General features: G+C 28.0%; 2 protein-coding genes and 1 long non-coding RNA gene across 3 annotated transcripts; 1 reads left to right on the top strand and 2 right to left on the bottom strand.

Annotated features, from left to right (window-relative positions):
- Positions 1–23: 23 nt before the first annotated feature.
- On the top strand, positions 24–27,296 carry LOC136072002 (sodium-coupled neutral amino acid transporter 7-like). The gene is made up of 8 exons (XM_065819335.1): positions 24–321; positions 1,008–1,206; positions 4,307–4,436; positions 4,513–4,602; positions 8,812–8,878; positions 10,465–10,727; positions 24,674–24,873; positions 26,129–27,296. The coding sequence occupies exons 1-8, from the start codon at positions 61–63 to the stop codon at positions 26,290–26,292; spliced, it is 1,374 nt and encodes a 457-aa protein (XP_065675407.1). The 5' UTR covers positions 24–60; the 3' UTR covers positions 26,293–27,296.
- LOC136091626 (uncharacterized) lies at positions 15,874–17,490 on the bottom strand. The gene is made up of 3 exons (XM_065819336.1): positions 17,333–17,490; positions 16,603–16,954; positions 15,874–16,435 (listed from the first exon to the last, which is right to left on the bottom strand). Exons 1-3 carry the CDS (start codon positions 17,458–17,460, stop codon positions 16,106–16,108), a joined length of 810 nt encoding a protein of 269 aa, XP_065675408.1. The 5' UTR covers positions 17,461–17,490; the 3' UTR covers positions 15,874–16,105.
- Positions 17,776–21,770, bottom strand: LOC136091627 (uncharacterized). Its single transcript, XR_010644133.1, has 3 exons — positions 21,554–21,770; positions 21,242–21,338; positions 17,776–17,811 (listed from the first exon to the last, which is right to left on the bottom strand). It is a non-coding gene; the product is annotated as an uncharacterized LOC136091627 (long non-coding RNA).
- Positions 27,297–27,623: the final 327 nt, after the last annotated feature.

Below are 27,623 nucleotides of genomic sequence, written 5' to 3'. Positions count from 1 at the left end.
GTATAATTGTGAAAAACTTCTTATTTTGTTTAGCACTTATGTATTGAATTAAATGATAACATGTTAAAAAATTCAATCAACCAATCAGTAGATGATACTTGTAATTATACAGATGATGTTACTGACTCACTTCCTCTAATGAATGATGAGCAAAATGTGCAGTTTTTGGGTGCACCAATCAAAGTTTTACCTGATGGTCATTTAACAATATACAGTGCAGTATTTTTAATTGCAAATGGAGCATTAGGGGTTGGGATGTTAAACTTTCCACAAGCATATTTGGCAGCAGGTGGTGTTAAAGTTGCACTTGCTGTTCAATCTGTAAGTTTTTTAGAAAAGGATATTTTTGAATGTAAACTTTAAAATTTACTAAATTATAAAATCTAATAAATTTTAAAGTTTATAAATGAAATTGTTTTTTTTTTATTATTATTTTTTATTGTTATTTTTTTTTATTCGTTATTATAGATTTTTGTTTTTAATTAAACCTAAACATTTGTTATCAAATTCAAATATGTCAAAAAAGCATAATAACTTTGTAATGGTTATAAAATTTTATCAGAAAAAATATTGAAAAGTTTAGGATTTATTTACTTTTATGAACATTGTTTTTGGTTTTGAAAGTATGCTGTTTAAGCATAGTATTTTAATTTATTATTTTAATATTTTTAAATTATTTTCAGTTTTTTTTTATTTTACTACTTAATTATTTTCTTCATGAATTTATTTATTTACTACGTTTGTTTTAAAAAAAAGGAAATGTTATAAATACTTAATAAAAAAAGATAGGGTTTAATAGTATGGTATTTAATGGATTATATTAAATATAATAACAATTATAATAATGATTAGGATAATACATAATTGACTAAATATTAAATTGTTATAATTCATATTTTATTTGGTTATGACAATAAAATTAGTTTGTTTATAGTAAAAGCATTGGTTGGTAAGGCAAGTAGTTTTGTCTTGCAATATGAAAAAGAGATAGGTATATTATATTTTAGACTTTGCTTGTTTTTATCATTGGTGCTTTTCTCATCCTTGCATATTGTGCTGATCATTCCCAAGCTCAAACCTATCAAAATGTAATACTTTTTATGCTGGGACAACGAGCTCAAATAATTTCACAAATAGTCATTTGCATATACTTTTTTGGAAGCTGTATAACTTACATTATTGTTATAGGAGAACAGTTATCATCAGGTGAGTTTTTTTTTTTTTTATGAAGGTGGGGAGGGGGGGGGATAATTTACTTTTATTGTTATTTCAATTTATTTTGTTTTCATTTTCTATTTTTTGATAAATTCTTTTTAAATATCTCTATTTAAAATATTTTATATAAAATAGTTTTATATAAACAAGATGGGTAAGAATTGATCCCATTGCTATTGTTAAAACATTCCAAAGTTTATCAAGTTGTTACTGATAATTTGTTGTTATGGTGTTCTAACGTTGTACTAGATCTTGGTGGTTTATGTAAATACATTTATACTTTACAGAGGCGGATCCAGGAAATTCACATCAACCTTTAATCTGCCCCCCCCTCCCCCCACACACACACTTTAGGAGTGGATGAGAAGAAGGATTGTACAATCAACCAAATCAACCACGTGTGTGTATGTATGTATGTATATATACACACTTACACTCTCTCACACACACATATTAGTTAATCTATTCAGAGCCTTTTTTTGCTTAAAAATATGCAAGGATATCACTGGGGCACTTTACAATCCTAGAATTAAATATTTACTCATTATTTTACAGATTTATTTACGAGCTATATTTACACATTATCGTTATTAAATTACACATTGTAAAATTTTATATTTACACTGTAACAAATATGTTATAAAATAACACAAATTATAATAAAATATTTTTATATTATAATATGCAATTTTAGACTATATTAAGAGATATTTAGAGATGCAATCTTAATGCCCCATTTTTTTTAAAAAAAGTAAATTTTAAAATCTTTATTTTATTAAATCTTGCTGATAAATACATGAGATCCGAAAAAGGTTCAAAAAACAAAAGCATTTATCGATATAATAATTAAAATGTTGCATTTTATATAAAGAATGATAACACCAAATTGGTGATGTTGGTGTCACAAATAAAAATTTATCTGAACCCAACTTAAAAATACAATGTATTCCAATACTTGCTTTATGCCATTTAATGATTTAAAAGGATACATGATTACAAAAATAGCTGGGGTTGTTTTTCCTAGTAACAACAAAATTTGACTTATACTACTTGTAATGTATTTTTTATTATTATTATTATTAAATTGAAAACCGTAGTGTAAAAATTACATGGAAAGTAATCACATAAGATTACTTTATAACAGTTTACTTTTATCATTTTTATCAATATTGTTTTTAAAAGAGTTAATTGTTTTCACATTAACAGTTTCATAATCTAAATTGTTCCAATTATTACAGACTCAATTTATGAAAAAGTTATGCCTTGCGTTACATTTTGCAGCGTATTCCCTTGAGAATCAAAAGTTGTGATTTCTACTTTTTTTTTCGTCTAATACTCTGTTGGTTATAAAATTTATTGGTTTTTGTAATGAAATTTGGTTGCAGCCATATACTATTCTATACATTCGTATAAGGGGTTCATGGGGATCCATGGGTTCTTCTTTTCTCTAATGATTCCAGGTTAAAAACTTTAAGTCTGTTTTCATATTTCATTTTTTTTAAAGATTTTTTTTAAAGACCATTTTTGTCGCTCTTTTTTGAACTTTTTCCATATGGTCTATATCTTGTTTTTGATGAGGATTCCAAACCGAGATAGCATAGTTTAAATGTGGTCTTACAAGTGATGTGTATAATAGTTTCATGGTGCAGACATCCAAATTTCTAAAAGCTCCATTAACCATCTCCAAAATTTGGTTTGCATTATTTGCTGCTTTTATGACTTGATTACGCCATTTTAGTTTATTTGTAATAATAATACCCAGATCACTTTCTATTTTTGTTTCTTGTAATACTACCTGTTCATTTTCATGAAATATTTGAATTTTTTATTTTTTATTCCAAAGTGCTTCCAAACTTTACATTTTTTTTTATTAAAACACATACACCATAGGCCTGTTCATTGTTGCATAGATATAATATCATCTTGAAGCTTTGATCTTTCGGATTCATTGTTTATTTCTTATGATCAAATTTAAAAAAAAAAAAAAACTATAATTTTAATATTGTTTAAAAACAAAATTTAATTAATGCTAGTAGCAAACTTATCAATGAGTTTTTTTATTTATTACCGACTCTGTACAAACATACATTAAAGCTAAACCATTTGGGTAGTGGTCCTGTACCATGGTGCTTTACATATAATTTTTTATGCGCCAAAATGAATAATATGTCCACTCATATTCACATAAAGTGAATGGAAGGGTAGCAAGTAAATTTTTAATGTTTTTACTAGCAGGAAAATTTATCACTTTTAACAACTCAGTAATATTAAAATGGACATCACCTTTTTTAAATTTAACCAGAAAACTTCCCAAAGAATGCAAGGGAATTTAGTAAATCCAATTTATAAAAGTCACTAAAAAATATATATCCTTCTAGTGTCACCAAAAAATTTAACTTCTGAAATCATTTTTATAAGAACAAGCACAAAGTTCTTGAAAAGTATCCAAACCATTTACTTTTTCCACCCAACGTGTTCTGCAAAACCCTTCAATTGTTTTTTTTAACAGTCAATGGAACAGTACTTTCAATATGCTCCTCTAACTTTTATTTCTTGGGAGGTAAAAGTTTAAAAGTATGATACTTCATCAATTTGTACCTAAAGATACTTGACATACTGCACTTTGTATGAGACACAAGTAGTTAAATTAAGCCTATTTTTCATTCAGGTTTAAAATACGAGAGGACAAACCTTTAGTGTGACCATCAATTGCTCCAGCACCATCATATCAACGTCCTCTGCAATTCATGATATCTAAAGAAAAATCAAAGACTTTTTAACAAAACATAATCCTTAACTAGTAACACCAAATGTGTAAAAAACTGATAAATTAGTGTTTATAAAACTTAAATCTAATTTACTTGACAGTTAAGTAAAAACTTATTTTTACACGCAAAAATATTTTAATACCTTCTTTTTTTTTTCAAAACTCTATTTTATTTTTGGTATTTTTGGGTATGTTTACAGACGTACTAGACCCTTGATCCACCTCTGTTTTATTTATCAGAGTTATATAAAAAGTGTTGTTTACCTAAAAAGCATAGTTTTCATGAATATTGATTATTAATTATTTTTTAGTAATTTGTTTTAGTAATTTGTTTTGCCTGCAAGTGTCAAAAAAATCCATATACAGATAAAAGGTTTTTATTTGCAATATTTGGAGTATTTCTGTTGCTACCTTTATGTCTTCAACGGAAACTGAAAATTTTGGCCTACACTAGGTATTTTGTATGCTTTATTCATTCAATTTTTTCTTTCCTTTTAAATCAGTGCTTTTGACTTTTTTTTTTTTTCTAGCTTTTTTGGTGGTTTTGGAGCAGTTTTTATTGCATCTGTTGTTGTTTATCGATATTTTATTGGAAGCAATGGTCACCCTGCCAACTATAAGTATGTTAATTTTGGTTTTTGTCTAATCTTATCTATAACTATATCTCTAAACAATGTTGTTTATAAACAATGTTGTTATATATGTTGTATATATTTTAAACAATTTTTTCCTCTTAATAACCAAATTTTTCTCTTAATAACCTTACCTTTTGTCAGATCAGGTTATCCTGCTACTGGTAACATGTAACCCAGTACAATCTGCTTCATGTCCTGCTGCCTTGTAGGATACGCCTTTTTAGGCAAAGGCTAGGAGATGCCAACTCCGATATAAAACACCCCCTGCCTTCGGGCTCTTGGTTGAGTAAAGGCTAGAGATGGTGTCTCGATAAAAATACTCATCTTGGGCAGATGTTAAATGCACCCAGCTACTGTCTTGTAGAAGGCCTCCTAGGCAAAGACTTAAGGGGTAAACAGATTCTATCTGTTGACCAGCCTTGCACCCCTTCTTCATCTATTAGGCTGGCGCAAATGTGTTTTTAATACATTGTTTCCAGTTTAGGATGTTGAATGCTGGATCTTCTTGACTCAATGCATGGGTTTGCTTGTGTCACTGTTTTTACGACTAGGCAACTCATTCTATTATCTCCTTATGAGGGTACAGCTCTAAAACTCAGTTTTATGGTTCTGAGGCCGGCTGGTAGTCAGGTTTCCCGAACTCTGTGGTAGCTCTCAGAGAGGCTGATTCCATCAACAGCTGAAAAATATCAAAGTATTAACAGTGCCATGTTGCGCATGGATGGTGTCCCTGTTTGTACTTTTGGTGTGCATTGTGGAGGCCACATTTGGAGCCCTTTGTTACGGCTTAGGGTTTATTAGTAGTAATGAGGCAATTGCTTGGGCTATTAAATGGTGTTCTGAGTACTATCTATGCTTTGAGTCAAGTTCTTCAAACTAATTTAAAAATGAATAAAGTACCAAAAACTATAAAACACAAAAAACCATTATCATCACCAAGTTCTCTAAACCTATCATTCACTAATATTTGTGGTCTTCGAAGTAACTTTTCTTCTGTTGAGTCTTATCTCTTGCAAAGTTCACCAGACCTACTTGCTCTTTGTGAGACTAATTTGAGTTCAGCTGTCTCATCTTGTGATCTTAGTGTTGATGGTTATCTTCCTCTGATTCGTAAAGACTCCAATAGTCACATGCTTGGCCTGGGCATTTACATTCGTAAGAATTCACCTGTTTGTCGTGAAACTAGGTTTGAATCCACAGACTATTCTTTCATGTGCTTTCGTTTAGCACCACTTCACTCTATTCTCTTTGTTCTATATCGCTCTCCTTCATCTCAAGACTGCACTCTTTTTGATGTTATTTCTGATCATATTGACCAAGCCCTCTCTCTTTATCCATTAGCTAATATAGTTGTTGTCGGTGACTTTAATGCTCACCACTCTGAATGGCTTGGCTCTAGTGTCATTGACTCTGCAGGCATTAAAGCCCACAACTTTTGCCTTTCTCAATCCCTAACTCAAATAGTCAACTATCCAACTCGCTTTCCTGACAACCCTTATCATTTACCTTCTCTACTTGACTTATGTCTTGTTTCTGATCCTAGTCAGTGCTCAGTTTCTCTACATTCACCCTTAGGTGCTTCTGAACACAGTTTGATCTCTTTAAAACTAATATCTCATTCTTCTTCATCACCTGAATCCCCCTATTATCGAACCTCTTACAACTACAGTAAAGCTGACTGGGATTCTTTCCGTGATTTTCTTCGTGATGGCTTGGGTAAAAATCTTTCAACTTCCTGTCGACAAATGTGCTTCTTACATAACTTCGTGGATTCAGGCTGGCATGGAATCTTTTATTCCCTCTCGACGATTCCAGGTCAAGCCTCACTCTCCTCCATGGTTTTCCTCACACTGTGCTGCTGCGATTGCCAATCGAAACCGTTACTTCCATATTTATCAGCAAAACAATTCTCCAGAAAACAGACGTCTGTTTATTACTGCTTGAAACAACTGTAAAAAGGTTTTGTCTAACACCAAAACCCGCTATTCTCAGGTCATGAAATCTCGTATCTCATCTCAAAAATTAGGCTCTCGTGACTTCTGGAGAATCTTTAATAATATCAATAATAAGGGCAAATCTATAATTCCACCTCTCTTGTATGGTTCAGACTTTGTCACCTCACCTAAACACAAAGCCGAACTGTTTGCTAAAAACTTTTCATCAATATCATCTCTTGATTCCACTAATTGCGTTCTACCTGATATTGCCAACAAACAGGTTGATCCATTGCTTGACATTCATATCACTCCAGCACCTGTATCTAAAGTGATCTCCTGCCTAGACTCTTCCTCAGCTTGTGGCCCAGACAACATACCTGTTATTGTCTTGCAGAAGTGTTCTCCGGAGCTGTCGTCTATACTCTCAAAACTATTCAACAAGTGCTTATCAGAGTCTTGTTTTCCGGCCTGCTGGAAAGCCGCATCTATTATCCCTATCTTCAAAAATTCTGGGGAGCGATCTGATTCGTCTAACTACCGTCCCATAAGTCTTCTTCCTATCATAAGCAAGGTTTTTGAATCTTTAATTAACAAACACTTAATTTCTCATCTTGAATCTAATAACTTACTTTCTGACCATCAATATGGATTCGATCTTCTCGTTCTACAGCTGATTTGCTAACAGTAATATCTGACAGGTTTTATCGTGCATTAGATGAAGGTGGAGAGGTTAACGCCATCGCTCTTGACATTTCAAAAGCGTTTGATAAAGTTTGGCATGCTGGTTTTCTCCATAAGCTTTTTTCTTATGGTGTATCCGGCAACATCTTTAAGATCATTGAATCCTTCCTTTCCAATCGTAGCATAAAAGTTGTCCTTGATGGACAACACTCTTCTTCTTATTCTGTAACTTCAGGGGTTCCTCAAGGTTTTATCCTTGGCCCTATACTCTTTTTAATTTACATTAACGATCTTCCAGATATTCTCACATCTAAGGTGGCATTGTTTGCTGATGATACTACCATTTATTCTTGTCGTGGTAAGAAACCAACACCCTCTGATTGCCTGGAGGGGGCATTTGAGCTTGAAAAGGATCTCACTTCTGCTACAGCATGGGGCTCAAAGTGGCTGGTGAACTTTAATTCAGATAAAACTCAATTTTTTTCAGCCAATCGTTATCGCAATAATTTAGATCTTCCTATATTTATGAACGGTGATGTACTCAATGAGTCACCTACTCTTCATCTTCTAGGATTAACTCTTACTTCCAATCTTTCTTGGAAACCATATATCAAATCGGTTGCAAAATTAGCATCTGCTAAGGTTGCATCTCTTTATCGAGCTCGCCACTTTCTTACTCTGGATTCTATTCTCTATCTCTATAAATCTCAAATCCGGCCTTGTATGGAATACTGTTGCCATATCTGGGGCGGATCTTCTAATGATGTCCTTTCTCTTTTAGACAAAGTGCAAAAACGCATTGTAAACATAGTTGGACCTGCTCTTGCAGCCAACCTCCAACCATTATCACATCGTCGTAATGTTGCTTCTCTTTCTTTTTTCTACAAATACTTTAATGGGCACTGCTCTAAAGAGCTAGCGTCTCTTGTGCCATCTACTAATATTCATTCTCGTGTTACTCGTCATTCAATTAAGTGTCATCCTTTTTCTGTGACTGTTCCTAAGTGCTCCAAAAACGCTTATTTGTCTAGTTTTTTTCCTCGAACATCAGTTCTTTGGAATTCGCTTCCTTCATCTTGCTTTTCTGATTCATATAATTTGCAATCTTTTAAATCGTCCGTCATTCGTTATCTTGCTCTACAACCTTCATCTTTTCTCTTACAGTAACTTCTAACTTTAATTAGTGGCTGCTTGCAGCCTTGTTGGAAACGAAGATGTTTAAAAAAAAAAAAAAAAAAACCTACATAGCTACACTTCTAAAGAACTTTATTTTCAACTATACGTCTAAATGGTTTTATGCTGCTATATAGCTATACCTCTAAAAAAATTTTGTTTTTAATAATGTGGTTCTATGTGGCTCTATGTGGTCTTATAAGCTATATAGCTATACTTATAAAGAACTTTATTTTTAAATATACCTGTAAAAAGCTTTATTTTTAACAAATCTCTTAAAAATTATATTTTTAAGCAATGATGATCAAAGTTGATGTTTGTAAAATAGAAGTAAAATGTTGATATAGGAATAAATGTTAATATAAATTAAATGTTAATAAAGTGCATAGAACAAACACTTTAGAGAGCCAGGTCATGCTGATTGGAAAAGTGCGTTTGCTTCTTTACCTGTCATTTGCTTTGGTTTTCAGGTAATTCTAGTTTTAAAAATTCATTTCTTTTTAAAAAAAATTTAATGTTGTATAGATAATATTTTCATGCATTATGTAAAGAAAATACATGTCAAGGTATAAAATGTTTATAAATAAGTTGAAAGATTATATTGTAGCAGATTTTTCTTTTCTTTTTTGTTTTCACCACCCGAAAGCCCAATAGGAATCTTAATTTTTTTAATGTTTATATTTCTATAACCTTTATCTTAGTTTTTAATATATAGTTACAACCTTATTTATAGTAGAAAAATATTTATAAGTTTTATATAAAATATTTTATATTTTTCATCTTCATTTTAAAATACAATTTCAAAATTTCTCATTTATGAAATCAATTTTCTACAGAAGTTGAGTATTTGTCAGCAATCCAATAGTTTGCTTAAAATGTGAACCATTAAAAGACAGCACTTCTCATCTTCCAAACTAAACCCTGGTATAACTGAAACTACATTTTACTAAATTCCAAATAAATGAAATTAATTTTATGGTATCAAACATATGTTCAAACTGTCTATAAGAAATAGGTTTATTTATAATACTTTTATTTATTGATATAACTTCTATTACCTTAGTTTTACCTTACTTAGTTTTTTTACATGAAGTAAAAACTATTTTAATAGTAAAATTATCTCTAATTAATTAATTCAATCTCTAATTAATATTAATTGAAGCATTTTTTAGCTACTTTTTAGATTTTTTCAGATACGTTTTTTTAGATCTATTTTTTTAGACAAAAAAATGTAAAATAAAATGTCTTTTTACTTTTCTACTCACCGTAACATTACAATAAGTGTGTTTTAGGAGAACTTAACATTACAATAAGTGTGTTTTAGGAAAACTTAACATTACAATAAGTGCTTTTCAATTTAAATTTTTTTTTAAATGATTATAAAAAGTATAATCTAAAAAAAAGTGAAAGATGAGTGAAAATTTTTTTATTTTAAATAAAGATTCATTATTTCAAATTTCAAAAATTGAAAGGTGAATGAAAGGTTCTTTATTTCAAAATGAAAGATTCGTTATTTCAAATTTCAAAGATTGAAAGGTGAATGAAAGATTCTTTATTTCAAACAAAGATTCGTTATTTCAAATTTCAAAGATTGAAAGGTGAATGAAAGGTTCTTTATTTCAAACAAAGATTCGTTATTATTAAAGGTGAATGAAAGAATGAATGAAAGAGTCATTAGAAAACAAAAAGAGTTGGTTACTGAGATATTTGAAAAGAAGACAAAGTGTTCGGATACTTTTGATAATGGCAAATATGAACAGTGTACTTTACAGAACAGAACTTTATTTTTTTACCATTTAGTATCATTAGTATCATTAGTATCATTAGCTCTTATAAATATAATTTAATAAAAACAATATGTGTTGCTATATTTATTATACAGATCAAAAGATAAATATTTTTATACTTTTTATAATAAGCTAAAAAAAGAAGTTTTAACATCTACTAATTTAACCTAATCACAATCGAACCAATCTCAATTGATCTCAATTTAATCCAATCTAATCAATCTTGTTTAATTCAATATATCCGGTTTGTTAATGTTTTGTATTTTTAGTGTCATGTATCATCTGTTCCAGTATATGCTGATCTAAAAAATCGTAGCTTGAAAAAATTTTTTGTTAGTTCTTTATTGGCCATGGTTGTTTGTGCAAGTGCCTACACTCTGGTTGGAGCCTTTGGTTACAAAACATTTGGTGCTAATACAAAACCAGATATTTTAGAAAATTATGATTCTGGCGATCATTTAGTTATTGCTGCACGTGTGGCTATTGTATTAATCTTATGGACTTCATTTGCTATTTGTACATTTGTTGCAAGGTAATATATACATTTGTTGCGAGATATTATATACATTTGTTGCAAGGTGTTATATACATTTGTTGCGAGGTACTAGATCAAGGTGTCCACTCGCTGGAAAAACTGTTAAGACCTGTGTTTGAAAAACATGCTGGAAAAACTGGAAAATGTATTTTTTGAGCATCATTTAATGATCTCAAAAAATTTATTTTCCAGTATTTCGTGCGTGTTTTCCGAAAACAGCCCTTTCCAGTTTTCTATCAAGTGGACACTCTGTGTATACATTAGGGTAGATTATAATAGCTGTTTTAAAAAAGACATACTCAGATTCCATCGCAAAATTAAACTTTAATATGAGTTTCTTTTTACATTTTTTATTTGAAAATGTTTTGATAGCACAATTTAAAATGAAATGTTTTTTATATATATTTAAGACAAATATATATTATATATATATTTGATTTAATGAAAGGAGATTTTTTAATATTTGATTTGATTTCCTCAAACTTGTGGCGTGGAGTAATTTTTTAGAAAAGTTTGCGCTTAAAAGGTTTTAATCCATTAATATACAAAATATGCATATTTCTTATTTATCTAATTTCATATTTCTTTGTTTAATAATAACTGTGAACAATGAAAATGTAATTAATGATATATTTATCTTCTTTAAAATTAATGATATATTTATCTTTTTTAAAATTAATAATATATTTATCTTCTTTAAAATTAATAATATATTTATCTTCTTTTTAAAATTAATGATATATTTATCTTTTAAAATTAATAATATATTTATCTTTTAAAATTAATGATATATTTATCTTCTTTAAAATTAATAATATATTTATCTTCTTTTTAAAATTAATGATATATTTATCTTTTAAAATTAATAATATATTTATCTTTTAAAATTAATGATATATTTATCTTCTTTAAAATTAATAATATATTTATCTTCTTTAAAATTAATAATATATTTATCTTCTTTAAAATTAATAATATATTTATCTTTTAAAATTAATGATATATTTATCTTTTAAAATTATTAATATATTTAACTTCTTTAAAATTAATGATATATTTATCTTTTAAAATTAATAATATATTTATCTTTTAAAATTGATAATATATTTCTTTTAAAATTAATAATATATTTTAATTCTTCTCTTCTCTTTTAATTCTTACAAAAAAAAAGCTCAAAAAAATTTTTTAAAGATGTTATTCGTTTGTAATAAAGATAAGTATTTTTTGTATTATTGCTGAAAAAATTTTAAGGAAAAATTTTTATATTTTCTAAAATCTCTATGAAAATACGCTTTTTTTGAGACCCAGGTTGGCATACTTTTGAGCAACTTTTTGACAATATTAGGGACTTTACCCCAAATATTAAAGATCTGAGCCCAAATTTCTTTACAACTTGACGTGATGGTAAAAAATGAGTTGCATATTTGAAATCGAAATGTGAAATGCAATCCAAAAAACAAATTGTTTGCTCGGAACCAGAAAAAAAATTTTTTTGTTGACCTGTGTTATCTTTTAATGTATAAATTATTAGTTCTTTATGTACATATGTTTGAAATATTTCTAAATCTTTTATTATTTAATTTTGTAAGTAGCTATTGCAATATTTATTTTTTAATTAATTTATTTAATAATAACGGTGTAGAATAAAAATCTCTGGAGCCCAGTTAAGCTTTAACAGCTAATTTATGTTAAAAATGCATCTTCGATTTAAAGTTTTTAATTGTTTTAAATTCTACAATGCTTTGGTCTGAGCTATTCCAAATATTAATTACTCAATTTTATAAAAAAATTAGTTAAATCTTTATCTTGTATCTCCACATTGCACATGATTCAGTTACTGAATTATTCAAAAAAAGTTGCTACTGAGTAGCAATTTTTTTCAGGGTGAATATTTATCTGGAAATAATGTTTTGATCATTTCTTTGATCAAATGCAATTATAATTATGTTTTTGTTATTGTCTTCAATAATTTTAGAATTGTTTTTAACATTATGTTAAGCACTTATTTAAACATTTTTTTGGACTAAAAGCAAGGTATGAATAATCAGAAGAAAGATAATCTTCAGCTATTAAACTTTTATTGCACAAGTGGTTATAGTTGCTGCACCACCATTATAGTTGTTGCGCCGCCATTTAAGTTGTTGTGCCATTACAAATAATTTGTTTTAATGCTGCTGATTTCACACGTTTTACTTTGCTTAAGACATGGTTTTTCCAAATATCTGGTAACCAACGTTTCAAGTTTTTTATCAAGCATTTTGTTGAGTTTTTGTTTTTTCTGTTGCATATGTACCATAATACATACCACATATTGTATGTACCATAATACACATTCTGTTACATATGTACCATAATACATACATACATATTGTATTTACCATAATACACACCAGTATGTACCCTGTTACATGCTGTATGTACCATAATACATACCAGTATGTACCCTCTTACATACTGTATGTACCATAATTGTTCTACAACTGTATGTAGCATCTTATTTTTCTCTCTTTCAAAAGATAAAATTCTAGTTCAGTATCAGGAATTATTTTATTTGTAACTAGCATTTTGACTTGAAATATTTAAAATATCAAGGTGTCAACAGTTTAGTAAGTAGTCTGCTAAGTATTTTTGTTTTCTTTTTTTTTTTTGTTTTTTCTCTCTTAAAATGTTAATGCAGGTTTAATTAATAAGCAGAAATAAAAAGCTTTAAATAATAATAACCATATACATTTGTACAAAAAAAAAAAAAATTAACTTAAAAAAATTTTTTTTTATGTTTATAATCAAAGTTTTTGAACTCAACATGTATAATGTTAACATCTAAACATGTATAATATAAACAAAAACTGCATCCAAAGTATACATCAGAAAATTAATAAGAAAATGTCATCCATTGTCATGTCGGAAATTATAATTGTCATGTCGGAAATTATAATTGTCATGTCGGAAAAAACATTTTTTAGTTTTTATTTATAAAATGAAAATAAAAAAATAGTCATACAGTTCAAATTAATTAAATTTCATGGAAATAAGTATAGAGTAGGATCTCTTTTGGTTTTGATGGTGATTATGCAATTTGGTATTGAGTTTACCAAATTTTAGGTCTCTTTTATTGTTATATTGTCCCGTACGCTCATTTAAGCTTCTTTCAAATTGTCTTCGCAACAGAATTAAAAACAAGCTGTTAAAAGAACTCCCTTTTGAATACCAGGTTTTATATTTTTTTGTAAGTGCTTTTAATCTATTAACATGTCAAACCTTCACCTTTTCTAGCAAAGTTAGACAATTTACGTTTGATTTATTTTTCATTGTTCATACTTTTATTAAACTAATACGCAATCATAAAAGTATTAGAAACATTAATCTCAAGATAAAAAACTGAATAAAATTCTTTTTAAAAATCTAACTTTAATCAAACATGTATGAACTCATTTTATACTTTTTTAAATTAAAACGCCTATTTAAAAAAATAACAGAATTGCATTAAGCACCGGCGTTATTGCAATGCGTTTATGTGGTAAATTTCGATAGCGATATTTAGAACAGGAATAGCGGGCAATTATTTACGATTGCGGTATTTAGTTAAATTAGCCGCTAACTAATCGAAATGCGACTTTTTTCGATTTACGAGCACAAAAATCGCAGCGATTACGATTAAATCACTATTCTCGCAACAAACCAAAATTTTATCAAAAAATCGTTATTTGTTGAAAAGATTGCTATTATCCTATAATATTTCCATAAATTCTAAAAATCCAATTTAGCAAATGTTATACTTATTGTTATTCTCGCAATTAATAGAAAATTCGCAAAAAATCCAAGTTACTAATTCAAAAAAGTAAGAACAGGACTTTGTTTCATTTATTAATACAAAAAAAAAAAAAAAAAAAAATTACTTATTTTAATATATTTTATGAAGAGGAAGATGTCTATGGTCTAGATTTTCCACAAGATTCTAGAAGTCCTGACGAATCTAGAATTTAATTTGTAAATGTAGGTGTGTCAATTTCAAAACTGATTTCATCTATTAACTCACAGGATGCGTTACAACAAGAGTTTATTATTCTTATTGAAGTTTTAGTTTTTTTGTGTGCTTGTAAAAAGCTTTGATTCAATTGGCGCTGTGTCCTTTTGGACCCGCTCTTAAAGGCTGGTTTTGAAGTTGATGGTTGAGGCTGCGAATCAAACAGAGAGACTGTATACCCGTTGCATAAAAATCTTTTCTTTTGTATCCTTCTTTTATATCCTTTAAAACTAAAAAAAGTTTAACAATTGCATATCGGTTTACTAAATTCAATTTAATTATAGCAAATAGAAATAACTCTTCCCATTAACTATCAATTATCTGCATTACAGTAGAATAATTGCTATTACGAAAACTATTTGCCATAAATCTGACAAATTGCAAAAATAGCGGAAATTTTTTTTAAAAAATTGCTGATGCGATAAATTGCGAAGCGATTTTTATAGAGCAAATCACCGGACAATATATTACGCGTTGATTTTTATCTAAAAAATCGCGTGCGATTCAATGGGATTTTTTTATCGTTTTTTATCGCAAAATCGAAAAAAATCGCTTTTGTGCTAACGCCAGTGCTTAAATTACATCACATATTATCATATCACAAGATTAAAAAATAACCACTAATTAATAACCACGCATAATTATATCACATAATATGCATTCTGACCTTGTGAACTAATATTAGTTTTTTTCTTCACTTTTGTTGTAGCACTTACTAAACTAAAATTTAAGTTTAATTTTACTTGGGAGTATGAGTATTCACTTTAAAAGTTCTTTAAACATTGCTCCAGTCTAATAACGATAGGCAAATTTCTTAAATTGCTATAGCTTGTATTCTAACTGTGAGAATATCATGAAATTTACACAAGCTTATGTACACGATGGCTGGTACTATCCAACTGATAAAAGTTGTTTGGGTCTGTTAGCAGTGTTGCTATATATGTACCAGACTAGAGACTTATTAAACAATGTTGCACTCTAAATTTAAAAGTGTTAAATTACACTAAAAAGGTGTGCAGCATGAAATACACCAAAACGGTGTTAATTTGCATCATTTTAGTGTATTTCATGCTGCACACCGTTTTAGTGTTATTTACACCGTTTTGGTGTATATTTACACCATTTTGGTGTATTTCATGCTGCACACCGTTTTAGTGTATTTTACACCGTTTTGATATTTCATGCTGCACACATTTTAAGGGTTAATTTACACCGTTTTAGTGTTCATTTTTGGCGTTGATAACAACATACATACACAAATTATTATTTATAAAATACATAAAACTACATTCATGTTTATGTTCTACTCATAAAAAAAAGCTGTGTTTATAAAAATGTTTTTATTGTACAATTACAATAAAGATTTTATTAGTTGATTTGCCTTTATTGATAAAGGAAGATTTTTTTTTAAAATCGCAACTGCCAACATGTCCCAAAATGATTTTGATCCTGAAGGATATTCCAGGTTGAACACATAAAAAAAACATAATTTGGCATGTATAATATCAACAAGATACTTTTTTTGGGCAACCACAACACCTTCAATGCATAGAATATATTCTTCTCCTTCAAGATAGACTGTAGGCTGCATGTCGGCCAATTCAGGTTTTTGCTTAACAATAACAGAGCGAGGATTTAAATAATGATTAATAGCCATCGAAAGGTCGTCGTCATCATATTCCTAAAATATCGTTAAATAAAATCTATAAACACCTTTTTTTAATACATGAATAAACAATTTCATAATTTTTAATTAAATTAATATTTACTGTTATAGAAACACCATAGAAACAACCTAAACTTTTATCAAAGCAGCAAAAAAAAATTTTAAACTATATTATGACATACCTGTGGTGTCTTTAAAGCCTTTCTCAGAAGATCTCCGTTTGAAGCTAAAAAAGCTCTGCAAGTAGGAACTTGACCACCATCCAGTTCAACCTCTTGATGCCAAAGTTCCTCGCTATGAATGATTGCTGGAAAACGATTTATAATATCAGCAACTTTAGGGTAGCTAATAGAAATCCATTCTTTGCGTTGACGAAAGGTATATTGCATACGCTTTTTGAGAAAATCAACATCTTGCTCGTATTTCCTCATTTCAGCTTGCATAGCTTGCTCATGAAATTGATAGCTAAAATCATCTTCTCCATCATTATCAGCATTTTGTGTGACAGTTGTAACAGAAGAATTTATTTTACGCCTACACACATAAATATGTATATCAATTAATCTCTCTCTCTCTCTCTCTCTCTCTCTCTCTCTCTCTCTCTCTCTCTCTCTCTCTCTCTATTTATATATATATATATATATATGTATATATATATATATATATATATATATATATATATATATATATATATATATATATATATATATATATATATATATATATGTATATATATATATATATATATATATATATATATATATATATATATATATATATATATATATATATATATATATATATATACATATTTAGATACATTTTTGTGTATCCAGTATATAAATACTGGATACACAAAAATGTTCCTGTAAATAACTCTATTGGTATAATTATGATTTATTTATTACTTACTTGCACTGAAATGCTTTTTTTTCTGGCAATAGGTTTCTTCTAAAGTTTTTAAACTTATTCGTTAGACACTTTAACCACATCGAGCCATCTCCATTTATGTCTATGAGGGTTGGATACCGTAGAAGCATTTTATTCACTACTGCCCTCAGATCTTCGGGATAAGGTGGTGAAGTTAATACGGTATTACTTGTACTTTCAGCCTCCATTACACTATAAAAAACAAAACAATGCAATTAAATGTGACAGAGCTTTGGTATAGTTTTTATTTACCATAATTGGTATATAACAAGAGCTTTGGAAGACTAAAAATTTGATATATATATATATATATATATATATATATATATATATATATCCAATTTTTATTGTAATTCATCATACAGTAGTGATCTAATCTAGTTGTAGTGACCATTTAATCAAAGAGAAGTGAAAATCACTAACCTGTCATGTACGATTGTGCTCTGGAGGTACAAGATTTGCTGAAAAAATACAAAATACAGAAAAACAGGAATAAATAATAAAAAATAACAATACATACTTTAATTTAATGTTTAATATATCAAAATAAAAAGGCTTTATTTCAACGGATTGTGAATCACTAAATCATTACAATTACTACAAAGAAGTTCATTTATATAGTACAGTAAAAATATTTTGGCACAACTATATCACGTTCTTTAATCAAGTATATTGGCAACGGATGATAGTTGTGTAAGTCGTCGACTGTTACAAAAATGTATTTTGACAATCTAATTATGTGAAAAGCTTGAATGTGCTCATGATATTCAACTGTAAAACATAGTTGACACTGTAAGAATATTGTTGAACTGCACTTGTAGATAGCAATAATGCTAGCAAACTCCTGAGGCCTAAGAAGAACGCAGTCACCAATTCGGTACAAAATAGAATTATAACTTGCAGACTTAGCATAAATTATTTTAGTAAGCTGGGGCCAGTTTGTGTTAAAGATTTGCTTGACAAGAAATGGAAGAGAAGACACATCAATTTCCGTAGTTCCTTTAAGAATAATTTCTACATCAACAAAATCATTTCTTGTTCGATCATATGCTGCCCTTTTCTGAAATTTGCATGCCATTGTGTATTGGATATTTTTAAAGTTCTTCGAGTTTGACGCAAACTTCTTGTGCACCTGATGGACTCCTTCAAAACGCAAACAAGAAGCCACACTGAGGATTCCGTGCTGCTCAAGAAGATGAGGGTAATGCACTGTATAATGTTGTTTTGGTAATACAGAACTATTGGGAAAATTTTCCATTACTGATACCAAGTGTCTTTCACATATTTCCTTGAACTTTGGTAGTTGTTCTATGTCAAATGATGGTGCAAAACTAATATCCACTAACTGACGCAAAAGCTTCCATGTACTCCACACTGGATCACTTTTGGGAAAGTAATCAGCACAGAGAACACCAAATAATCTCATAAAACACCATATTTGAACTGCTTTGCCCTTAATTTCTTTTTTCACCACAGGCCCAGGTTTATTTGTTTTATCAGCACCTTTGAATTGAAATGTATTCATCAAAGTATTGATCTGTTTCCAAGTTATGAACTTGCTTTCAACTGCATAATTCAATATTAACTTCATCTCCTTCGGGCAACATCCTTCAAGTAGATCATGCATAATGTCAGGAGGAAGAGATAGAACAGGGTGAAAATTCTTGAGTGAGTGAAGCGGTGAACAACAGACAACACCATAAGCAGTACTCAAAGAAGCATCTTCCTGAACCTTTTCTACTATAGCATTATGATTACTGACAGTTCGTAAAATGCAATCTTTTGATGCAAATAATGTTTTCAATCTGGGTTTAGTTATCATACAATAACAACATGGTCTAGAAGAGTTAAAACCACATGTAAAACCACCAATGAGATGAGATCCTAAGTTATCTCCAAGAAAGCTAACAAAACATACAGGGTAATGTTTATTCTGTATATATACACCATTTGATTGTAAATCATTTAAGTCATTTATGAATACTTTAAGAATAGCTGGAAGGCCAAATTCTGTAATGTGTCTTGCTGAAGATAACAGAACAAGATTGTGATGCTTTAACTGACTTCTATACTTTTTTTGCAAATTTATAATACAAAAATAAAGACAGAATGTCTTGTGTTTTTTTTGAATTTGTTGCCGCAAAGGGTTTGAATTAGATCCCAAATCATCTGAGTATAATATGATTCCTATACTTTCTGGATGAATAGCAAAAAACGTACTCTGCTGAAGTAACTTTTCATGTAGAAAATCATCGCGATTTTTTGGAGGATTTGTTATTGAATTTGCATTCTTTATTGCAGATAATTCTAACTGTTCAATCATATTAGCTGAAGAAAAATATTGTTTGAGATTTTCTTTGATTGGAACATAAATGTAGTGTTTTTCTGAATTTGAAAGAAAAACTATTTCAGGAGTTATATAAGACAATTCATTCTTTAACAGAGATTCATACTTTGATTTAACTGAACATGTTACAACAGATGGACCCATGATCTCATTGAAGTCTTTTATCATGCATAAGTCTGATAAAATTTCATTGAAAGTGGTTACAGGAACAAACTTCCTGCAAGTAAATTTCAGCTTCAAATCACATAAGAGCTTTTCATAAGACGGTTGTACAACTAAACTTTCTGCTTCCATAATTTGATTTTCAGTTGAATTAATAGTAATATCTTCATTCAAGAGTGGATCACGTATATTTGTAAATGGTAGATTAGTCAGATTAATTTTATGCTTCCTTGATGAATGTGATGTTAATGAGCTATAACACGTAAATTGCTGGTAGCAAACATGGCATTTATATTTTTGCATAGGATGGAAGTGATATATGTGACCACGGAGTTTTCTTTAATTTATGCACTTAAAAAAGCAGTATGGACAGTAGTGCATTGGTAGATCACTAATAAAATATAAATAAATATTTGTTTGTTTAAATGCAGATTCTTTTTCTAAAATAATTATAAATTGTTTCTCATCAAGAATTAAAAGAACTACAACTAAAAAAGTAACAGACATGATAATTAGTAAAGCTCATTTTTTGAAATTGTTAAAAATTGAAACAATTAGGATTTTTTTTATGGTTATCAGTGCCATACCCAGACATAATCCATACCGTTTGAACAGTAGGGTACCCTAACTTAAAATTGCATAAATTATAAATTTCAACATTACTAAATAAAGGAATGTAAATGCAAAGAAAAATCACTCTTGTATTAAACTTCAACAGAAATAAAATTTTATAGCTGATAAAAACAATAGTTTTTGAACTTTTTTTTTTTTTTAATTTTTAGAAAGTGAATATATTTTCTTTATTATATTGTTATTATTAATCGAAAATAACATGCATTGAATAACTTTAATATATACTTAATTCATAATTAAAATTGTATTGGCTTATACTTTTAAGATAATGTCATTAAAATCATTTTAAATGATTTCCAATTTAATCACTTTTAAATAACAGAAACATGTTTTTAAATAACGCCAGCATTTTAACACTTATAAAAGATATTTCCAAAGAAAAAATTTTGTAATTATTTATATTATTTAAACCTTTATTATTATTTATATTATTTACATTTTTGTTTATATAATTTAATAACATAACTCTTATTATTATATAAATTCTATTATAAATTTAATGCATATGTATTGCAATTTTTTCTTATATCATTATTAGCAGTGAGAAAAAATTTAAACAGAAAACTATTGTAAAAAAAGATAGAACCCTTAATAATCTGCCAAGATTCATGTTTTAAAAATACAAGAGGTTGCAAAGCTCTCTTAAGCACCTCACCTCCTCCCTTTTTATATTCTTTTTTTTTTATATCACTCATTACCATATCATACTATCATATTTTAATATGTATATGTGTTTATTAAAGAATTACTTCATTTCTTGAACTTCCAATAACTCAGGAGTAGAAGTGATGGGATCATTGTGTGATTCAGGAGAAGTATGATCCTGAATAACATGTGGAACGAATTCTAAAAATTGAAATAAAAAGTTAATGTTAATAAATAATACAATGTCATTCAATGAAATAATGACATGATTATATAGTAACACTCCATTTAATCAAAAGCTATTACCTGAAATATTATTTCAAAAGTGTGATAATAAAAAATATACATTATAGTATATAAACTAGATGAAAACACTTGTTTTTTTTCCATTATTAACCCAGATAAAAAAAACTAACCATCTAAAGAACTACATAAAATAAGTTGGGTATTAGGTTCCAGTTCGTGCAGCATCTCATCTTCATCAAATTCCATTCGCCCTCGTGTACAAACAATAGTTGCATTTGTATTCAACTTAGAATTAGCTAACACAAAATATTTATAAATTAGAGAATCCTATTTATAAATATTTTTTTATATTACAACCATAATTTATATTTAAACCATAGGGTTAATTATAAATATTTAATTCTATGGTTTTATTACCTGTAAGTAATAAAACCATATGATATTTCTTAAACTTATATTTATGTTAGTTAAGTAAATAACTATATAATTTATTATAAGTTATTATAACCATATAATAATGATAGTATAAGCTGGTTATATTAATAATAGTTGAGTTATATTACCTTATATTCAATAAACACCATTTGAGGCTATATTAACACCAAAACGGTGTAATTTTACACTTTTTAATTTATATTATCTTATAAGTATACCTTATATAAGTTTAGGAAATATCAAATGGAATTAGTCCCTAATGTGGTATTAACAATAATACTTTTACTTATATATATATATATAATAATAATAATAATAATAATAATAATAATAATAATAATAATAATAATAATAATAATAATAATAGTAATAATAATATTATTTATAATATAACTTTTAAAAAAACAAAATTTACCTTTTTCAAGAAACTGTGCAAGTGTGGTTCCAGGTTTAACAAGTATACCTTTAGGAATATCGGATGTAAATGATGCATATACAGGAAAAACAGGCATTTCTAATTAATTTTTTTTTATTTTCTAACACATAATAACAACAAAATAATAATCTTTCTCACTTGGAATTTAAATAAAATTGAAGAGTTTTTTTTTGTAACTGCCGAATTGACGTTTAGTAAACTATAAATTATTGTAAATAACTAAATAATAACTAAACTCTTTATTGATAAGTATTTCCACTTTTTCCCATTAATCAATTTATCGAAATTCTTTAATAAACTCTTTTTCACGTAACTTTTTCCGTGTACAACAGTGGCATCCTTATCAATATTTTGCATTTTTTTATAATTAGCAAAATCTAAATGCAAATCGATTTTTATACAAAATTAACAAAGCAATTATGTAATTATGTATTAATACATATTTGCTCACTGATTAAAAAAATTATGTTATTTTTTGGCCTATTTTTAGAATTATTTTTTTATTACATCCTTAACTATTAAAAATTTTTTTTGGATTTCCTAAATGTCCCTTCAATTACTTCAATTCAAAGTTGATGTCAAAAACTCAATTGTTTTTGACATCAGCTGCTGATGTCAAAAATTGGCACAAATACCGTTGATGTCAAAAAATCAGCCGCTGATGTTTAAAATTGGCAAAAATACTGATGGCAAAAATTGGCAAAAATACCGCTGATGTCAAAAATTGGCAAAAGAATCCGCAAAATTGGCAAAATTTTTGAATCCCCTCTCCCCCCCCCCCTTCCTCTCTCTCTCATGTCACAGTGAGAGATGCATTTTTTAAAAACTGAAATTTACGTTTTTAAACTTCAATTATTTGTGTTTTTTGCTTACTATCAACTAATACTATTATATACTTTTAAAAAGTAAAGTTTAAGTTTTTCTTATATAATTTATTATTTCTTATTAAATCTTTTTTCAATCAAAGTATCAAACAAAATAAAATTACCACTAAAATGCATAAAAGGCGACGTGCAGCGTCATAAATACAGTTGAAACGGTTTTTTATTGTAAATTAAAAATTCTCCTTGTTTACAGCATTAAATTATTCAATAAATGGCTAAAAACCGAAGTTTTCACATAAGTTTCCACTCATAGCAATTTACTTCCTGTCCCCAGGGGCGCCTTTTGGGTCGGCGGCGACCGAGGCAAACTTAGTTGCAGCGCTCCCTTTCTCAAGTAATAGTCAGGTATAAAAGCTTCAAAAAAAATTTGAAGCGGCACCTTAAGGAACGACCCTGCCTGTCCCAAAGTATTAAGCTAAAACTTGAAAGGCGTAAATAATAAAATCACCGAACATTTATAAACAAAACAAACTACCCAAAATAAATCAGCATTTTTTGAAAACGAAAGAGCCTAAACGCGGTATTTCTCTCCTTAAATACGGTGAGGCAATCATATATTTCGGCACCCCCCTTTCCCCACTTTAAAAATTATGTCACATATTTCAAATTTTACACAGTTTAAAACGGTGTGGAGATTTAAAAAAGGTGCTATTTTACACCGTTTTAATAAAAAATAAACCTCCAGAGTGTATAATTACACTAAAACGTTGTAAAATTACACCTTTTACTTAAATCATTTTCAATAAACACCGTTTGAGGTTATATTTACACCAGAACGGTGTAATTTTACACCTTTTAATTCAATTTTATAAAGTTTTTCTACTTTTACACCGTTTTACACCTTTTAATAAAACGGTGTAAAACTGAGATTATAATTTTGAAAAACGGTGTAAAACAGCTCTACACCGTTTTACACCGTTTTACACCGTTCTATTAAAACGGTGTAAAAATAAAAAATTTTACATTGTTTAAATTTTACACCTTTTTGAAACGGTGTAGTTAATAAAGAAGGTGTTATTTTACACCGTTTTAATAAAAATACACCTTTAGAGTGTATAATTACACCAAAACAGTGTAAATTTACAACTTTAGCTTAAATTATTTTCAATAAACACCGTTTGAGGCTATATTAACACCAAAACGGTGTAATTTTACACTTTTTAATTTAGAGTGTGCATATTGTTATATATTATATTAAACTTTGATGAGTTTGACGTTTCAAAGAAATTTGTTAGATAATTTTTTTTACTAATTTATTACTCGATTTATTTATATATAAATAATTGTGCGTGTGTGTGTGTGTGCGTGCGTGTGTGTATGTGTGCGTGTGTGTGTTAAGTAAAAACTAAATAACTAGTTACATATATTATCACTAAAGTTTATGCTGTATGTTTGTGTGTATCCATACACACATACATGCATACATACATACATACATACATACATACATACATACATACATGCATACATGCATACATGTGATTTGACTATTTGTATAGTATTGCGTATATAGAAAAAAGAACTTTTTATTTTAGAACAGTCATAGATGGAATTTTCTTAACTCTTATTAACAAAACAGAAAATGAAGCTGAAGAAGCTGAGCAATTTCGACGATATGTTCAGACAATTGTTTGGTTTATACTTGTGCTTTTCTTAGCTGCTGTCGTTCCAAATATTAGTGTAGCAATCGATTTTATTGGTGGAATCGCAGCAATGTTTATATTTATATTTCCTGGTGTGATTTCTATTAATCTTATTTTAGTTGATTAAATTTTTTTTTTAAGTTAGACATTAAAAAAACATTTTTAAATAGTTTTTTTAATGGGAAAACAAATTTAAAGAAAAATGTTAACATTATTAAGACCATTTTGATGATGCGTACTCGAACTATTTTAATGAACTTTTATTTATTCAATTGAAATAAAAAATATTATATATTATTATGTTATGAAAAAAAAAAAAGGTTACATAATTTAATCTAGGCGCTAGTGCTCAAAAACAAAGTTCTAGCTATATAAGGGTTTGGTCTTTTATTTTCATTTATTGTTTTAAATGAATGTGTTTTTTTCAATTTTAATAATTTTGCCGACTTTGTAGCTTATTATATTCGCTGTACCGGTGGGACTGGGGCGACTGAATAAGTGCCAATTTCACAACAGCGAATCTTCAAAATACGAACTGGCATAAGTGCAAAGCAGTTGCAAAAACTGGTATAAGCAGTTGCAAATTGGCATAAGTGCACCGAATATATGTGCAAACATTGGCATAAATGAGAACTGGCATAAGTGCAAAGTAGTTGCAAAAACTGGCGTAAGTGCCAATCGGCATAAGTGTGAACTGGCATAAATGCGCCGAAAAAATTTGCAAAAATTGTCATTAGTGCGAATCAGTTAAAAACTTTTGGTGGCTGTTCATGTTAAATTTGATTTTAATTATACATTATAAAAACGTAAATCCTAACAATTCATGTTCTAATTAAATTAGTCCTAACAAATTATATGAGACTGTTTTGTTACAATAAAAATATACAGTATGGCGTATTTTTTTACAAATTCGGAGATATTTTTACTGATTTCAAAATTAATATACAGATGTTTAATAAAGAGTGATATTGGAATAACACGGTTACCTCTGTAAATAAAAATCTCATTAGTATGTAAATTCAGTATAACGGTAACTAATTTTCCGTAATTTTTTCGATAGTACAAACTTTTTTTTCAAGTAGGGATAAAGTTTTAAATGGAAACTTACATTTTAAAATTTTTTTTTAATAATTATATGTTTTATTAAAGTAGGCATCTAAAAGCACATGATGTTCTAGAACATGGTCACGTGATGTTGATGAATATGATATTTAAATAATAAATTTAGGAATTGGCAGTATAATTTGCTGTTTTGATTCCTATTTGTTTATATATATATATATATATATATATATATATATATATATATATATATATATATATATATATATACACATATTTTTTTAGGTCTTTGTCTTCTCCAGACTGTAAATTTGAAAAAAACATCATTCCAACGTCAAGACATTGTTATAATTATAGTAAGCTTTATCTACTTGATACTTGGTACATTTATTTTTGGTCAAGTTACTGCACTCGCTTTTAAAACACACATTTTTAAACACAAAACTTAAGGATGGGTCGTTGTATTTAAAGTAATTTCTATATTATTCTATTTTTAGTTTACTTTTTATGTTGCAGTTTATTTAGTTACTATTTTCACAGAGAATAGCTGTTTATAATTTAAAGTTATTTTAATATATTTTTATACAATAGAATTTTTTTTCAACTAAAATATTTACTGTTTTTTTTATTATCGGAGTAAATATTATTGATCTGGTATTCTTATATTTATGATTTTTTTTCTTTTTAATATTGTTAGTTTTTTTTTATAGCATTAAGTTGTTATATTTTTATAACATTGAGTTGTCGTTTTTTTCTCAAAATTTCTTGTCTTTAAAATTTTTTTTATCTATTTCTACTTTTTTAGTTTAGTTTCATTTTACGTACTTTACTTAGATTAAATTAATAAACTAATGTCATTCTTTTTTCCAATTTCGATCCAATTGACTGTATAGTTATATTTCGATCCAATTGACTGTATTTAAGTAGTTTTATTTTCTTGATGTGTCATCATTTATATACGCATATTAGACATGTTGGCATACATTAACGATGATTTTTAATTGCAAGTCTTTATATTATTATGAGCTAGAAACGATTATACTATTTACAAGAATGAAGGAGATAATCTATTTAAATACATTAAAAAAAAGAAAAGAATGCATTTAACTAAAAATAAAAAATTAATTTAAGTCAATGTAAAAGTTAAAAATGAAAACAAAATTTTTAAAATTTTAACTTGGATTTTAATTATTCGATTTTACATCCAAGCGATCTATAATTTATGCCCAAGAGTTATTTTTTTAAATTAACTTTTTATTATACATATTTATTTTATTTGAATTCTAGCTTTTTATTACTAAGAGAGTAGAAAAGTATGGATTTTTTAAAATATGATATAATTTAAAATAATGCGGCAACTTACTTAAGAACATTTTAAACTTTATTTTGTTGTTTAATATGTAATTATTGTTTTGAGCAGTTTATAATAAAAACGAAATGAGTTAATAAAAAATGTATTTTCTCCCATACGCAGACACACTTAGCCCCGTAGATTTTCATGGTTAAATCTGAAAGAACTAAACAATTCTTTTAAGAGAAGCAGATTTCAATCTTGTAAATGCACGTGTTTTTGCAGAATCTTTTAAGTTTGTCCAAGCCAAATTTTTGCAATTTAAATGCAACGTAATGTGGGTTTTCTGAAAAAAAAAAATTTAAAAGAAACTCGTAAACTCTGTTATACCCTACACACTATGTAACAAGTTTAATAATTCTTTTATAAATTTTGATTTTAGCGAACCTAACGAAGAACTTTTTAGTATTCACTAAAGTATTTTGTGTC

This window comes from Hydra vulgaris, chromosome 15 (genome assembly GCF_038396675.1).
Source record: "Hydra vulgaris chromosome 15, alternate assembly HydraT2T_AEP".
Lineage (NCBI taxonomy): Eukaryota > Metazoa > Cnidaria > Hydrozoa > Anthoathecata > Hydridae > Hydra > Hydra vulgaris.
This window is presented reverse-complemented; position numbering and strand designations above follow the sequence as displayed.